This window comes from Trichosurus vulpecula, chromosome 9 (assembly GCF_011100635.1).
Source record: "Trichosurus vulpecula isolate mTriVul1 chromosome 9, mTriVul1.pri, whole genome shotgun sequence".
In the NCBI taxonomy this organism is placed as follows: Eukaryota; Metazoa; Chordata; class Mammalia; order Diprotodontia; family Phalangeridae; genus Trichosurus; species Trichosurus vulpecula.
In genome coordinates, this window is record NC_050581.1 from 75,923,098 (window position 1) to 75,941,312 (window position 18,215).

General features: G+C 40.2%; 1 protein-coding gene across 2 annotated transcripts in view; it reads left to right on the forward strand.

Annotated features, from left to right (window-relative positions):
* The window catches only part of CRAMP1 (cramped chromatin regulator homolog 1), a 119,881-nt gene that overhangs the window by 67,165 nt on the left and 34,501 nt on the right, over nucleotides 1-18,215 (forward strand). For both annotated transcript variants that reach the window (XM_036738512.1, XM_036738511.1), the window contains exons 7-8: nucleotides 16,905-16,990; nucleotides 17,646-17,769. In XM_036738512.1, the coding sequence (XP_036594407.1) occupies nucleotides 16,905-16,990; nucleotides 17,646-17,769 (210 nt within the window). The remainder of the gene's footprint in view (nucleotides 1-16,904; nucleotides 16,991-17,645; nucleotides 17,770-18,215) is intronic.

Genomic DNA, 18,215 nt, shown 5'->3' on the forward strand with positions numbered 1-18,215 from the left:
TGAATATTTGACTTCTTTCAAAGATCTTACATGCAAAATATTCTCCTTCATGTATAACTTTGCTGATTTTTGTTCCTTGGTTGCATTGATTTCTTTTGTGTAAAAGCTTATATAATCAATTATTTTTTCTTTTATGACATATCTCTCCCTTGTATTTTTCATTAATGATAGTTGTCAAAGATTTTTTCTTGTGTTTTTTTTTAAAGATGTGATCTTTTACATTTTAGGCTACTTTTTCATTTTATATTTTTTACTACTAAGTAGTTTTGATTATTGCTTTATATTATCTGATATTTGGTGATTATGGGCCTTTTCATTTCTACATTTTTCATTTTTTTTCTATTGAAATTCTTGACCTTTTGTTGTTCCATGTTAATTTTTTATAGCTTTATAAGTCATAGACTTGATATTTTAATTGGTGTAGTGCTAATTTTGTAGATTAGCTTTAGGGAATATTGTCAGTTTTATGTTTGCCCAGCACAGCCAGAAACATTTCATCTGTTCCTAAATTTTTTAGGTCTTTATTTATTTACATAAACTTTGTTGTTGTTTTTGCTTTTATAGAAGTATTTCTACCTTAATTGACTCTTTATTGCATTCCTTACAGAGGCTGTTCCAAATTTTGTTTCTTTCTTCATGTCTTGCACAACTCCCCTTAAGCTTTCACCAGAAAGCTTTGCTTCATACAACAGCAGTGACAACAAGAAAACAGGCTATTGATTAAGAGCTCTCTCTTCTGTCCTACACTACCTCTTAAAGCCTTTTGACATAACCTCTTACTTTCTCCTCATTTACGTTAGTTTATGATGAACTGGCCCTTTTCCTTTACCAAGGCCCTTTGTACTCTCAATCCCATTACTCCCTTTCTACTTCATCAGTTTGCTCCCACAGTTGCTCTATCATTGTCCCTTCTCCCTTTCTAATTTCATTTCTCCCTTCCTTTCCCTTTCTCTTCCTTCTTCCTCTTGCACTACACTAAGGAGAGAGGAACCCTTAGACAATGCAATTATTTTTTTTTTTAAAGAACATACACTTTTGTGCTAAGGGTGTTTGTCTTTAGTTTTAGGGAAACACTGGGAAGCTCTTTTATTAAAGTTTAAGTTCTTTTCTAGTTTAAGTCTTCAACTTTCTCGATTATCCTATAGTAGAACCTAGACCAGGTCTCAAGGCCACAGGTTCTCCAGCCCCGACTTAGATTTTGTCATGAAACCACTTTAGCTTTGTTTAAAAAAAATTTCCAAATTTTGTTTGCAGTGCTTTGAGTTAGGAATGTAAGCTTTTTAGAAAACATCCTAGAAACCTCAGTGCCAGATAGCTGAGCTGTTGGCAGAGGGCTGCTGTGTGTAATTTTCAGGTAGAACCTAATAATTGCTTAGAAATAGAAAGCTAATAAGCAAAAGAAATATTTCATTCTAATGTGCAGAGAAAAGTAGTCATTGAATTGTATGCAGTGTAGGGCCCTTTTATAGACTTGGTAGGACATTAACCAATAAGAAATGCAAGGAACTCAATGTAATAACTTCTCAGACATTCAGAGAACCCTACCAGGGAAGATCAAGGATCTGTCTGAGATAAACAAGCCTCATAGAACTTGGAGCCTAGATCTGAAAATTGAGACCAAATGAGAGAGAATGGCTTTTGACATGAAGCTTTATTAAGCACTTGCTTTGTTCTAGGAATGGTGCTAGGCATGGAGGCTACAGATACAGAGAGCTTACATTCTGTAGGGGAGAAACGTGTGTGTGTCTGTGTGTGTCTGTCTATGTCTCTCTGTGTGTCTCCAGCCTCCAGTCCTCATATCACCAATTTCTTGGTGGTTATCCTTATGTAGATGTCCTATAAATATCTCTAACTGAACATATCCAAGACAGAATTCATCGTATCTATCTAACCCATGCCTTCTCCAAATTTCTGTATTTTGTTGAGTATATCACCCAGGTTCACACTCTTGGAGTCAACCTTGACTTTTAAATTCTCTGCCACTCTACATTCAATCATTTACCAGGTCTTATCCCTTGTACCTCCATAACATCCTTTGCATCCATCTCTGTGTCACTTTCACGACCGTCAATCTAGTTTAGGCATCATCACCTTTTTTACTTAATATATTTGTTTGGTCACCCTGTTTCCATTTTCTTTCCCAGCCAGTCCATATTCTACATAGCTTGCAAATTAATATTCCTAAAGCGTAGTCCATTGCTAAGCCCTTGCCTCCCATCTGGAATCTTCAAAGCTTCCTTATTTCCTGTAATATAAAATACAAACTCCTTAATGTGGTATTTCATATCCTCCACAATCTGACTGTAATCTGCCTTTCCCAATTATTTCCAAATAACTTCCCTTTGCAAGAGACAGTGAGTCAGGGTAAATAGAGAGCTTGCCTTAAAGTAGGTAAGACCTGACTGATATACGGGCCCTATGTCCCTGAGCAACCTTGCTCAGGGTCCAAGTTGCAAAAAATGCATAAATCTTCTTTCCAAATCCCTTTTTTGGAAGGAGTTTCATCACCCTGCAGATATCAATGAAATGAAAAGTCAAGTATCTCTCACCATCCCTGTCACTTCACCTCGTCTCGTCAAATGTTCCCAGAAGCTATTCTCAGTACAGTGCACCATCTCCACATTTTGTGTCCAGTTTTTGTGCTTTTGTGTCCAGGATGTGTTTTCTTTTTACGAATGCAAGTGCAGCCACATCCTACGTGAAGTTCTCCCTCATCTTTTCTCCTGAATTGATAGTGGTTCCTTCCCCTTGAAATTACTTTAGATGTATGTTGTGTTTATTTGTGTATATTTTGTACCCCTTAATAGAGTGTAAAGTCCTTAAGGGCAGGGACTATGCATTTTTTCTTTGTATCTCCAGTGCCTGAAATTTTAACACTTGGCAGTTGGTGTAGACATTTGATAAATGTTTGTTAGATTGAATTGAACATTCAAAGAAGTACTTTTTTCTGGAATATAGGAATATGTCAATAGAAAGTGTTACAGTTGGCAGTGAGTGTGGGAAAGGGAAGGGAATAAGCATTTATATAGTGCCTCCTCTGTTCCAGGCACTGTTACAAACACTTTACAGATGTTATCTCTTAATTCTCTCAATAATCCTGTGAGGTAGGTGGTGCTGTTACTCCCATTTTACAGTTGAGGTGACTGAGGGAAACAAAGGTGAAGTGACATGCCCAGGGTTATACAATTAGTAAGTGTCTGAAGCTACATTTGAACTCAGGTCTTTCAAACGCTAGGCCCAGTACTCTATCCATGGTGCCACCAGCTGCCTGGTGAACACTGTAAAATAAAGTATATCAAGAAAAGAGAAACTTAACCTCTCTTCTTTGCCTCTAGGTATGAGACTATGGATGTAGGAAAATTCATGTATTGTTAGAATTTTAGCTCACATTTATGTAATGTTTTATAGTTCACAAAGTGCTGTTCTTGAAGTATACCTATGAGGTAGAATGCACGGGTATTACTGTCCAGTGACTGGCAGAGTCAGGATTCAAACCAAGGTAGGTCTGATAACTCCAAGTCTAGGGCTTTTTCACTGCTCCAAGTTGCAGTAAGCCCTGGCTATTTAAGCAAAGGCAGGATGGTAGAGAAAAAAGAACACATCAGTAGAGAACCACTAAAAGTCTTTGAGGAGGAAATCGACATGAACATACTTGTTCATTAGGAAGATTACTTTGTCTTTAAAAAATTGCAAAGTTAATAATCATTAACAAAAACATAGCCAAGTAAAGCTACAACAGATCTTAGAGTTTATTCATATCAATCACTTCATTCTATTGGTGAAGAAATTTAGATCCAGAGAAGGTAAGTTGTTTCTCTAAGGTCATACAGATCATAAGCACCGGAGGCAGGATTTGAATATAGGTACTCAGTCAGCTAATCAATATTAAGCACCTACTGTGTACCAGTTGCTGTGCTAAGCACTGAGGATATAAAAAAGGAGGTCCAAGATAGTCCCCTGCCCTCAAGGAGCTCACTTTCTAAATTGGGGAGACAACATGCAAAAACAAATATTTTTCAACAAGCTATATACAGAGAAACTGGGAATAAATAGCTAAAAGAGGGAAAGCGTTAGAATTAGGAAGGGTTGGGGAAGGCTTCCACTAAAAGATAGGATTTTAGTTGGAACTTCAGGAAAACCAGGGACATCAGCAAGTAGGCAGAGTTGAAGAGGAACAATGTTCCCAGACATGAATGACACTCAGAGAGAATGCTCAGAGCCTATGTTTGTAGAACAGCCAAGGGGCTAGGCTCAGCGAGTAAAGAGTAAGGTTTTTTGTCCCTAGAGCCTGTGCTTCCTCCATTGTATTATTCCAAGAAAGAAAATACTATGTAAACTTGTTATACCATACATTTCAGTAACTCAGCATGTATTCATTAAATGCCTATTATGTGCCAAGCATTGTGCTTAAAGCTGATGATACAAAGAAAGGCAAAAATCCCAGTCCCTGCCCTCAAGTCCCTCAAGGAACACAGACATGCATGCATGTACACACACACACACCCCAATGATGAGTTGGAGGTAATCTCAGGGCAAAGGCACTAAGATTTAGGAAGATTGAAAACAAAAGACAAACGATAACAACTGTTCCTCAATTGATGGGCACCTCCATCAATTTCTAGTTCTCTGCCACCACAAAAAGAGTAAGTTACTATACATATTTTCATACATATTGATTTTTTTTTCTTTCTTAGTCCCTTTCGGGTATAGTCTTAGTAGTGGTATTACTGTATCAAAGGATATGCACAGTTTAGTAAATTTGGGGGACATAGTTACAAATTGTATTCCAGATAACTAGACCAATTTACATTTCTACCAGCAATGCGTTAATGTACCTGTTTTCCCACAGTCCCTCCAACACTTGTCATTTTCCATTTTTATCAACTTTGCTGTTTTGATGGTTGAGGTGGAACCTCAGAGTTGCTTCAATTTGCGTTTCCCTAATAGTGATTTGGAGTATTTTTTATATCTTTACTGATAGCTTGATTCTTCCTCTGAAAAATGCTTATTCATATCCTTTAATTATTTTATCAATTGAGGAATAGCTTTTATTCATATGAATCTGAATCATTGCTTTAAATTTCTTAGGAATGAGACCTTTTATCAAAAGACACTTGCTGCACTTTCTTTATCTGCTTCCCTTGTAATCTTAGCTGCATTGGATTTGTTTATGCAAAACTTCTAAATTTTATGTAAGTTTCTGTGATCCTTTCTGCCCCTTATTTTGTCATGAACTCTCCCCATATTTATTTAAAAGGTAATTTTTTTCCTTCTCCTAATTTGTTATGATGTCTCTCTCTTTATATCTAAGTCATATTGGGTTTATCTTGGTAAGATGAGATATTGGTTGTATCAAACTTCTTTCCAATTTTCTAAGCAGTTTTCATTGAATAGTGAGTTCTTAACCCAGTAGCAGCATTCTCTGTGCTTGTTTGCTTCTGTATGTTGCTTACCTAATCTGTTTCACTGATTGACCATTCTCTTTATTAATCAGTAGGCAATGTTTTGATGAATACTCCTTAGTAGAATAGTTTAATATCCAGTACTTCTAGGCCCTCTTTTCTTTTCCATTTTTTTTGTTATTTCCCTTAAGATTCCTGACTTTTTGTGTGTGTGTGGGGGGGGGGAATCTCCCAAAAAACTTCTTAAACTTTATAGATAGTACAAAGGTTAGCAAAGTTTTCTAGGATTGAGGCACATCCTCACATTTGCTGTCATTAACCCAGCCCTCATTTCCTTGGAATTAATTATATAGTATTGTTGATCTTCTGTTTTCTACTTGGAGAAAAAAGAGCAGTCAGAGGTCTATTGTGTTGTGCCTTGGCTCAGCCATAGAAACATCTCAAACTTGAGACCGAGTATTTCATACCGTTTCAGCAGGTTACTGTGATGTAACATTGTTGACAGAAAGGGGAAAAAAGGCTTTTCTTTTTTTCCCCCACTGAATTAATATAAATGTGTTGAGCCTTTCTATGATAGCTGCTACTTCCTCCCAGCCTTGGAAGAAAACCAGCTAGAGATGAAAACACTGTGAAATCACATGGTACTTAAAAGCCAGGCCTCCAGCAAAATATGAAAGGGGGAGTACATCTGTCACTCTTCACTTATGGGATAAGGGTGATGCTCATGGTGGTGCAGAAGAGGTCCTATGATGTGGGGGGGGGCAGGGGAGGGACTAGATATCTCAAATCTGCAACTTGGATAGAAGCACAAATTTTTTCTTGTTAGGACTCGGTGGCTTTAGTGTCTTTTGCCCCTGATTAGCCTGTCACTTCCCTGGGTACAAGCTCAGCACAAGATTATTGGTGGTAAGAGAGATTTGATTCTGAGGTATGGAAATCATTTTGGAGGTGTTCTGGAAAATTTGGAACTTACAAATTTACTACAATCAGGATTCTTGTTCAGTGCTTCCCTGAGGATCCAGGAGGCCTCAGCTTCATACTCAGACTGAGCCGACTGGGTCACTAACTTGGCGAGTCTCTGTAGCAACATCTACTGAAGTTCAGCTCTGACATCTTCATCGACTAAAATGAGACTGAAGTCTATCTGTCAGCTTGTGTTGTGCCGGGTCAGCAGGGATGCCTACTGTATAAGTTGATAAGCTGGGAGGTGTTGACCTTGGCTTCATTTTTTGAGCCTATCATTTACAATAGAGGACAGTGCCTGCTCCTTATAGTCCAGCCCAGGTATGTGCAGGGAAGCTCCAGGGCATTGGGATAGGACAGTACTAACAGAGAGGATCACCATCTAAAGGTCTTTGGAGTTTGGGTGTGAAGAGATCTTGTGGAATTGTGCCCAGATGTCATAGATAATAGGTATTAGAACCAGAGCATCCTAAAGTGTAGTTTCTCTGTGAGGATAGTGTCTCACTGCGCTCCCCCAGTTGGGGGGGAAATGGCCCTTTTCCTACCTTCCATTATGAACACAGACTATTGGATTCCATAGGACATAGTTTTTGTGCTCAATGAGGGTCTCGATCCTGGAATCACCATGTGATGTCCTTGTAGTTTTAGGCCATGCCTGCTCCCTGGCTCATCTCCCCGCTGGTGCTCCACCAACAGCATGCTTCCTTCTAGGAGGAATTGCACTGAAGAGTACTCTATCCTAAACTGTCCTGTTTCACAGAGGATACGAACTTAAGGCCCCTGAAAAGGCTTTTATTTCAGAAAGCCTGGCTTCATGGTAGATGAAGATTTCTCTGAAAAAGGTAATCTTGTTTCAGGATGGTTAGCCTAGTGGTGGTAGGGTACCCCTGAGAGAAAAAAGGAAGTTACAAAATAGCAGTTTAACAGAAAATGTGATTATCTCAAACACAGGTGTTACAGTAATGTGGTGATCATATCTTGTTAAGTCTTGTCTCCTGTTATTTCTGGGCATATGAAAATACAGATATTGAGCCAAAAAGTTAATTTGTCTCCTGTGCAATTTACTGTAAGAAGTTATTTGAAACTAACTCCTTTCAGAATTCTTGCTCTTGCCAAATTCTGTGTCTCATTTCCCTTTGGATCTTTTGTAATGTAGTCCTTAGCATCACTAGCAAAGCTGCAGCACAGGAAAGGTAGCAGTAGCCTCTCTGTTTCACAAAGGTGAGCCAAGGTTACAATCAAATACAGGAATTTTTTCTCAGTAAAAAGAGTCTCAGTGGTTACCTGAGGGCAGTGTGGTACAGCGTAAGGAGTATTGGTCTTAGAGTTACAAGAGACCTCATTTGCCACCTCTGATCCTATTGTGTGACCATGGGCAAGTCATCTATAAAATGAGGGTAATAATACATGTGGTGCTAGATTCACGGATTGTTGTGAGGATCACAGGAGATGGATAAAGGAGATTGCTTTTCAAATCTTAAGAATCTATAAAAATGTCATCTTGATGTATATGTAGGTTTTTTCTCCCTGAAGTTAACCCAATTAATAAATTATGGCAACCACTAATTTTCTTTGCATGGCTATCATTTTTTCTAATTGGCAAGCCCTCCCCCCCCCCACCTTTTTATTTTATCTCTGCCCTGTTAGCCTTCATATCAGTTTATTCTTAGTACTGTGCTTTGTACAGAGTAGGTGATTGATTTAAGTAGTCGTTTTTATTTCAAGCAATAATTGAATCGTGTTGATAGAACTTATTTCTGTTAGTACTGACCCATCCTGATTTGTTTTTTGCCTTACTCATTAGCATTCAGTGACCTCCCTTATACTTCTAAACTGATATACTGACTAGGGCCTGAGACCTCTGGTTGGGGGATGGTGGGGGGAGGAGCATGGAGTGATGTGGGTAGAGGTTTCTCCTCGTTCCACTCTGGATCTGTGACCTGGGGAGGAGTAGTGGGCAACAAAGCTGCCAGTTTGCACCTGTCCCTTTTTTGGTTCCCTGGTTTATGTTTGGGATCCCTTCTTACTCAGGCCCTTAGCCTCTTCCAGGGAGCTGGTGTGCTCTGCCATCTGCACCAGGCCTCCCCAGTGTCTGCAAACCTGTCTGTCTCTTTATGTCAGTCAAGGATGGACAGATGACTCAATCAGACTTTCTTTTTTTTTGTCTTATTTCCCTGTGAGGATTTAGCTTGGTACATCCCTGCATTGCTTCCTGCTACTCCTCCATCTTAGCTCCGTTGTACATTCTCATTGGTGTTATTTTCACAACTCTAGCTCTGACCTACCTTTCTCCCAAGATCATAGATGCAGGCTTCCTAGTAGCTATTTCTGCTTGATCCATGATCACTTCCAACTCCAAAATATCTAACCCTCTTCTTCACTCTTCCCCACACTTACTTCCTAATTTTCCCATTTGAGGAAATGTCACTCAAGCTTGATACCTTTTCTACTCCCAGTCTGTTATTAAGTCTTCTGTCATGTTCCCCACATTGAATTTTTTTTTCCTGTCACCTGTTACTAGCCTTTTTTCTCTTCTACTTTCATCATAAATCTGGACCGTTGCAACAATCTTCTAACTACACCCAGCCTGCATTTCTCATCCCTTGCCACCAGTAATAGGATTACCATTTTGCACATACCTTCTAGAAGAATTTTTACTGAAATGTCACTTTTATCATATTGCTTGCCCTACTAAATATTCAGTGACTCCCCTTAAAGAGTCAAATGTTAATTCAGCTAATTGGTTAAGTCTGTCAGGATCCTGGCAAGTTCCTTGTCAGCCTTGTCTTGTACCACTCCCTTGTAGAAATTATTTGGGGGTCACTTACATGCTGCTTATTCTCCCCTTGAGCCTTTGCTCATCCTCTTCCCTCTGACTAGAATGTGTTTTTCCCACCCTTCTATTTTAATACTTCAAGACAATTAAAGCCCTACCATCACTATGAAGATGTTCCTTTAGTATCCCAGTTCACAATGACCTCTCTTCTGAATTCCTGTGCTTTTTATTGTCTGTTTTCTCCCTTTTCTTATAAAGTCTCATACCACCTCCCTCCTCTGCCCCGATAGCTGAGGACTTTGTCTCATTCGTTACTGAGAAAATTTATTGTGCTACCTTTCCCTTCTCTCAGTCCCACAACATCTTCCTATCTTTTCCGTCTTTCCCTCTTTTACTTCTGTCTCTGATGGAAAGGCCCTTCCTCTTGCCAGGGCCAGCCCCTCTATATGTAACCCTTAATCATATCCCTTCCCATCTTCTCTAGCAAATTGCCTCCACAATTATTCCCTGCCTCATGTTGTAATGATAATCAGCTGTGAAAGACTTGTCTACTTTGATCAGTACAGTGATCCAAGATAATTGCAAAGGACTCATGATGAAAAATGCTATATACCGCCAGAGAGAAAACTGATGAACTCTGAGTGCAAACTGAAGCGCAGTTTTTCTACTCTCTTTATTTTTCTTGCTTTTTTTGAAATAGGGCTAATATGGAAATATGTTTTGCATGATTTCACATGTATGATTGATATCATATTGCTGGCCTTCTCAGTAGGTGGGGGAGGGAAGGAGAGAATTTTGAACTTAAAATTTAAAAAGAAAAATGTCAAAAATAAAATAAGTTATACAATTTTTTTTAGTTTATTTAATTTATTTAATATATTTAGTTTTCAGCACTGATTTTCACAAGAGTTTGAATTACAAATTTTCTCCCCATTTCTACCCTCCCCCCCGCTCCAAGATGGCATATATTCTGGTTGCCCTGTTCCCCAGTCACCCCACTCCCCTCCCATCCCCTTTTCCCTTCCTTTCTTGTAGGGCAAGCTAAATTTCTACGCCCCATTGCCTGTGTATCTTATTTTCTAGTTGCATGCAAAAACTTTTTTTTGTTTTTGAACATCTGTTTTTAAAACGTTTGAGTTCGAGATTCTCTCCCCTCTTCCCTTCCCACCCACCCTCCCTAAGAAGTCAAGCAATTCAACATAAGCCACATGTGTATCATTATGTAAAACCCTTCCACAATACTCATGTTGTGAAAGACTAACTATTTTGCTCCTTCCTAGCCTATCCCCCTTTATCCAATTTTCTCCCTTGACCCTGTCCCTTTTCGAAAGGGTTTGTTTTTGATTACCTCCTCCCCCATCTTCCCTCCCTTCTATTATCCCCCCTTTTTTATCTTCTTCCTCCTTCTTTCCTGTGGGGTAAAATACCCAGTTGAGTGTGTATGGTATTCCCTCCTCAGGTTAAATCTGATGAGAGCAAGATTCACTCGTTCCCCCTCATGTGCCTTCTCTTCCCTTCTCTTCCTACAGAACTGCTTTTTTTTTGCCACTTTTATGCGACATAATTTACCCCATTCTATCTCTCCCTTTCTCCCTCTCTTAATATATTCCTCTCTCATCCTTTAATTTGATTTTATTTCTTTTAGATATCATCCCTTCATCTTAAACTTACCCTGTGCCCTCTCTCTCTCTCGATATATATGTATATACATACATATATACATACACACACACATATACACATACATACACACATATGCATATTCCCTTCAGCTACCCTAATACTGAGATCTCATGAATCATACACACCATCTTTCCATGTAGGAATGTAAACAAAACAGTTCAACTTTAGTAAGTCCCTTGCAATTTCTGTTTCTTGATTACCTTTTCATGCTTCTCTTGATTCTTGTGTTTGAAAGTCAAATTTTCTATTCAGTTCTGGTCTTTTCACTGAGAAAGCTCGAAAGTCCTCTATTTTATTGAAAATCCATATTTTGCCTTGGAGCATGATACTTAGTTTTGCTGGGTAGGTGATTCTAGGTTTTAATCCTAGCTCCATTGACCTCCAGAATATCATATTCCAAGCCCTTCGATCTCTTAATGTAGAAGCTGCCAGATCTTGGGTTATTCTGACTGTGTTTCCACAATACTCAAATTGTTTCTTTCTGGCTGCTTGCAATATTTTCTCCTTGATCTGGGGGCTCTGGCAATTTGGCGACAATATTCCTAGGAGATTTATTTTTTGGGATCTATTTGAGGAGGCGATCGGTGGATTCTTTCAATTTCTATTTTGCCCTGTGGCTCTAGAATATCAGGGCAGTTCTCCTTGATAATTTCTTGAAAGATGATATGTAGGCTCTTTTTTTGATCATGGCTTTCAGGTAGTCCAATAATTTTTAAATTATCTCTCCTAGATCTATTTTCCAGGTCAGTGGTTTTTCCAAGGAGATATTTCACATTGTCTTCCACTTTTTCATTCCTTTGGTTCTGTTTTATAATATCTTGATTTCTCATCAAGTCACTAGCTTCCACTTGCTCCAATCTAATTTTTAAAGTAATAATTTCTTCAGTGGTCTTGGATCTCCTTTTCCATTTGGGTAATTCTGCCTTTCAAGGCATTCTTCTCCTCATTGGCTTTTTGGAGCTCTTTTGCCATTTGAGTTAGTCTATTTTTTAAGGTGTTATTTTCTTCAGTATATTTTTCAGTATTTTTTTGGGTCTCCTTTAGCAAGTCATTGACTTGTTTTTCATGGTTTTCTTGCATCCTTCTCATTTCTCTTCCCAATTTTTCCTCTACTTCTCTCACTTGCTTTTCCAAATCCTTTTTGAGCTCTTCCATGGCCTGAGACCAGTTCATGTTTTTCTTGGAGGCTTTTGTTGTAGGCTCTTTGACTTTGTTGACTTCTTCTTGCTGTATGTTTTGGTCTTCTTTGTCACTAAAGAAAGATTCCAAAGTCTGAGACTGAATCTGGGTGTGTTTTCACTGCCTGGCCATGTTCCCAGCCAACGTACTTGACCCTTGAGTTTTTCAGCAGGGTACGACTGCTTGTAGAATAAAGAGTACTTTGTTCCAAGCTTGAGGGGATGCGCTGTTCTTTTCAGAGCTATTACACCCAGCTCTGCCACACTAGCACTCCTCCTTCCCCAAGAACCCCCAACCCAGACTGGACTCAGATCTTCAGCAGGCTCTGCACTCCTGCTCTGATCCACCACTTAATTCCTCCCACCAGGTGGGCCCGGGGCCAGAAGCAACTGCAACTGTAGTTCTGTAGCTAGCTGCCTCACCTCTGCTGCCCCTGGTGTGGTGCCTGAACCACGAACTCTATCACCCTGTCCCCAGCAGCTTTTCCCACTAACCTTCTCTGTTGTCTTCGGTGTTTATGGGTTGAGAAGTCTGGTAACTGCTGCAGCTCACTGATTCAGGGCACTAGGGCCCGCTCCGCCTGGCTGCTGGTCTGGTTGGTCCGCACGGCCCACACTGGGTTTGACTCTGCTCCGCTCCCAGCTCCCTGCGCGATAGACCTTACCCAGAGACCATCCAGGCTGTCCTGGGCTAGAGCCCTGCTTCCCTCTGCTATTTTGTGGGTTCTGCAGTTCTTGTCTGTTGTCTTTGGTGTTTGTGGGTTGTGAAGTCTGGCAACTGCCACAGCTCACTGATTCAGGGCGCTAGGGCCTGCTCCGCCCGGCTCCTGGTCTGGTTGGTCCACGCGGGCCACACTGGGCTCAGCTCTGCTCCGCTCCCAGCTTCATGCACGATAGACCCCACACAGCAACCATCCAGGCTGTCCTGGGCTGGAGCCCTGCTTCCCTCTGCTATTTTGTGGGTTCTGCAGTTCTAGAATTGGTTCAGAGCCATTTTTTATAGGTTTTTGGAGGGACTTGGCGGAGAGCTCACGCTAGTCCCTGCTTTCCAGCTGCTATCTTGGCTCCGCCCACCTAAGTTATACAATTTAAAAATATTTCTTGCCTCCAGGAGAGCAGTGTGGCACAAAGGAAAGGGTCTTAGATTTGGAGCCAGAGGACTGGTATTCAACTCCCCAGGATGTATTGAACAGTCACTTGACTTCTCTTGGCATTGGAGGGAGGTAGACTAAGTCTTTGATTCTATAATTGTTCTCTTGCCTTCACTCTCTCCCTGTCTACTGTTTGCTTCATTGCTGTCTGCATACACACCCAAATTTCTCCCATTCCTAAAAATCCCTACCATTCTTCCTCCATCTCTCTTCCCTTTCTCAGCTACATGGAGATTATTCCCAAATTGGGTGTCCTCTTCTCAATCCTCATCCTTCCTGACCTTTTTGTAGCATTTGACCCTGTTGATGAATTCTCTGGGATTCTCTCTTTTCTGTTTTTTGTGATATTCCCCTCATTTGGTTCTGCTACCTGTCTATCCAATCCACTTTCTTTGTAGGATCATCATCTATCTCATGACTCTGACTTTGGTTGTTAATCCCAGGATACTGTCCTGGCTTCTGTTTTCTCCATATACTCTTACTTGACGACATCACTAGCTCACATGGGTTTGCTTATGAACTCTATGCTAATGATCCAGTCACATCCAGTCCAGGTCTCTCTCCTGAGCTTCAGTCATTATAAACTGCCTCCTACATGTTTCATTCTGGATAGCCTGTAGTTATTTCAAAGTCAGCATGTTTTAAACAGAACTCATTCTCTTTACCCATACCCTCCCCTCTTCTCAACTTCCCTGTTATTGTCAAGGCACCTCTATCTTTACGGTCACCCAAACTGCTACCACTCTAGTTTATGTTCTCGTCGCCTCTCAGCTTCTTCCTCATTCCCATCTGTCTTCCATTCTTCCATATAGCTGTCAAAGTGATCTCCTAAGGCACAGGAGTGACCATGTTACTTCCTTACTCATTAAAGTCCAGTTGCTCCCCATTCCCTTGGGATCAAATACAGACTTCTGCTTAGCCTTTTAAACCCTCACAGCAATTGGTTCCATTCTGCTTTTACAGGCTGTCTTGTAACACTGCTCTCCTTTACTTGTATCTTGGGCCTGCCAAACTAGCTTTCTTTCTGCTTTCATCCTCATTCTCTGTATCTTTACCTTGTCTTTCCCTAATCCCTGGGATACAGTCCCTCTTCACCTCTTTCTTTTAGCATCTTCCTTCAAAAGTCAACTGAAGTGCCACTTTCTATATCAAACTCTTCCCGATAGCTTACCCTGCTCGCATCTTCCTTCCAACAGACGATCTTGTATCTATTTCTTGTATACCTGCCTGTTGTCTTCCTTCTCTACAATGTAAACTTTGTAAAGGAAGGAACCATTTCACTTTTTTTTTTTTTTTTGGTCTCTCCAAAGTTTAGTACAACACCTGGCACATAATTGGTACTTAAAGAGTAATTGTCCATTTATTGAATCATGCATTTGATGCTTAAAATTAATAATATGAAGGCAGCTAGGTGGTACAGTGGATAGAATGTTGGGCCTGGAGTCAGGAAAGCTCCTCTTTCTGAGTTCAAATCTGGCCTCAGACACTTACTAGCTGGGCAAGACACTTAACCCTATTTGCCTTAGTTTCCTCATTTGTCAAATGAGCTGGAGAAGGAAATGGCAAACTACTGCAGTATCTTTGTGAAGAATACCCCCAAATGGGGAAATGACTGAAATGAGTGAACAGCAAAATATGCCTTCTTTTTAGGCTGTATGTGTTTCTCTCCAGCTGCATTTTAAATTCTTTAAGGACTCTTGTACTTGATGATTGTATACCGCAGACTATTTAGAACTGTACTTTTCATATAATAAATGTTCAGTGATGATTTGTTGGTTAATTTAAATGCTCACTGATTGCATTGAACTGTGGTTACTACATTTTTCTTCTTAGAACCTCAAAGATTGTTTTTTTCAAACCATAACATGTCCAGGTTGTAATGGAAGGTCTCTACGGAGCTCTCTTCCTGATCTGCATTGCAGATGTAGTCATTGAAGATTTTAGATAATACTCAAGCCTCCTCACTGTCTTGAGGGCTTGAACCTTTAGACTGGGTTAGAACCGTGGTCTAGAATTTAAAAAAAGTTCCTCAGCTTTTTTCCCCCTAAATTTTGGGAGTATCATAACATCACTGCTTTATATTTTATATTACTATTAGGTTTGTGCATATATTTCTGCTTATTTCAGCCCTCCCATTAGGCATCTTAAACCTTATGTTTCAGAATGGGTGATGGAATAGAATCTCCATCACAAACTGGCATTTCTTTTGGGAGAAAAAATATTCCCTTTCTGAGTACAAAATTTGGAGATGGAGACCAACTCTTCCTGTCTTTGCCTGAACTAAAAGTGCAGGGGCTGCTCACAGGTGTGTTCTTACTACTGATGGACACAGGAGCTTTCACATGCTCTCTTTTCAGAATGAGCTACTTTGCCCCTCCTTGAGCAGTCTTAATTTAACACCTTCCCCCCTCCCTCCATGCCCAACTTACTGTGAACTCTCAATCAGCTTAGCCCATCACAGCTCAGAACTCAAAAAGTTCAAGACATCTGCCAGCCTCAGCCTCCTGAGCAGCAGGGATTACAATCAAGCATCACTGTTCTTGCCGACTACAAATTCTAGATAGAATAAACTTGTAATTCATAGGTAAATAGCCATTCTCTGCCTCTTAGGGTAAACATTAAATTATTCAGAATCTCAGGTTTTGTTTATAATACAATACACATTAAGTACATGTTTGGCACTGTGCTTAGCTTTGGGGATACAAAAAAGAAAAAGAGACAATCTCTGCTCTTCAAGGGTTTTTATAGCCTCTTGGGGGAAGAAAACACAGAAAAGCAAACTGAAAGGATAGCGGGGAGAAAGGTTGCAATGATGATGGAATAGAACTTATGGAGTGTAGCTCATAGGACGTGAAGAGTTGGGTGGGTTTTGGAGTTTTGGGTTTTAGAGTCTTTGGGGGGAGTTGATTGTTCTGCCCTCCCGTCTTCAGAGGGGCTGAGGCAGCTGAAGGTACTGATGAAGTGTGAAATGACTACTACCTCTTCCACTAACTCAATCCCAAGTTGAACCTTTTTGCAAATCATAGTATCCCAGATATAGAGCTGGAAGGGACTTAGTCTAACCCTCTTATTTTACATGTAAGCAAACAGGCTCAGAGAGCCTTTCCCTGGGACACTTCAGTAGTGTGTGTCAGAGCCCAGATCCCCTTGACTACAAATCCATCATGCTCTTCCATTGTGCTCTACTGCCTTGCCTGGTTTGTCTATTAGGAGTAAGAAGGAATTTATCTTAAAACTTTCATTGTTCTTTTTAAAATTTAACTTTCTTTTCCAAGTATATCCCTTCCCATTCATTCCTCTATCCAGAGACAATGCCTTATAACAAAGAAAAGAAACATTTCAAAAAAGCAAGCCAATATATCAACTCAATCTTAACATATTTAGTGTTCTATATTGCCTGACCTCTTCAAGGGAGGGAGGGATGTGCATTTTCCCTTCTCTGTGGGAGCAAGTTTGGTTATACTGCTTTGAGTGTTTTTTGTTATTTTGATTTACTTTGTTGTAGTTGTTAGGTATATTGTTTTCTTCATTCTATCTTTTTCATTCTGTTGTAATTCATAGGAATCTTCCCATGTTGCTCTGAATTTCTTACTTTTTTTTGCAGTTCAATAGTATTTAATAATATAATTACACTCATGTCCCGTAATTTGCTTAACCATTCTGTGGTCTTTGGGTATTTGCTTTGTTATCATTTTTTCGTGCAGTTTATTTATGTATCTTGAATTGTTGCTTTTAAAATTTATGTTTGCAGGGCTACAACTGTTCGTTACAAAGGGAGAAATCTTCGAATCAAAGCTCCAATGTGCAGGGCCCTGAAGAAACTCTGTGATCCAGATGGTATGTAAAAGTCTAAGCCAAGTTCTCTTAGTTACTGCATGTACTAATGTTCACTTTTGCCTCTCATAGGCACAGTTCTGTAGTTATCGTGGATTCGAAGCTTTTGTTGCTCTAGGTATGGGGACAATGTGAAAAGTAAGAGTGGAGAGACCATTGCTGCTTAGCTAGGGTTATCTGTATCTCCCTTGGAAAACTGCTTAAAAAAAAAAAGACTGCTGAAACTGCTTTAAATTTGCCCCTATTTTAAATTCTGACCTCGCAAGTCAGGAGCTCTTCTTGGCCTTAAAAATCCACCTGTTCTTTCTGAGTCTTGCCCAACAAGGCAGCCAAGTTCATTTAAAAACTATAGTAATACTGTGACCTGGTCACCATCAGTGTAAAGATCCTTTCTGTAAGGTCCCTAAACCAACCTGTCTTCTTCCTCTGTCTCTGACTCTTAAAATATATCCCCCTCTGGGGCATAGTATGGCTGTGCCCTTGAGAATATTTGAGCAGCCAAATGAGTCAACCCAGATCCTTTCTTCTTCCTCCCTACTCCCTGCATAGTTGTGTGTGGAGAATTCTTGTCTTTGACCCCATTTGCCATCATGTGATTTGTGTATCAAGGTTTGTTTAGTTCCAGGATTTTCATGGTCTTACTTTTCATGTTACACAGGTCTCAGTGATGAGGAAGATCAGAAGCCAGTGAGGCTTCCTCTAAAAGTTCCTGTGGAATTGCAGCCACGAAACAACCATGCCTGGGCTCGGGTGCAGAGTCTTGCCCAAAACCCACGCCTCAGGTAGTTTACACTGATTGAGTAGCCCTTCTACTTTCCAAGGGGTAGGGGTCAAGGTCATTTCTTTTGCTTTTTATGTTTATCATTCTTTGATGCCCCTTAATTAAATGGTGTAGTCCGAATTACTTTGAAGTCATAGTGAGAGAACAAAGTGAATGCCATTTATTGCTACCTGCTCTTTCCTGAAAATTGGTACCCTTCTACACTCTAGCCTTGGCTAAGAAAGGATAGTGAGCTACTATAACAAGGGTTTATTAACCACCTCCTTTGTTCAGAACACCAGGTGCTGGGAGAGAGTCAAAGCTGAGGTAAGGTAAGGTTTTCTTTTGTAGGTCTTGTTCCAGGCCACTGCTTTCACATTCAGTGGTGTAGGAGCAGTGGGAATATTGGAAGTCTATAAAAGGACAAGGAGGTAGTGAAGTAGGTGTGGTGGCATTTAGGAGGTGGGT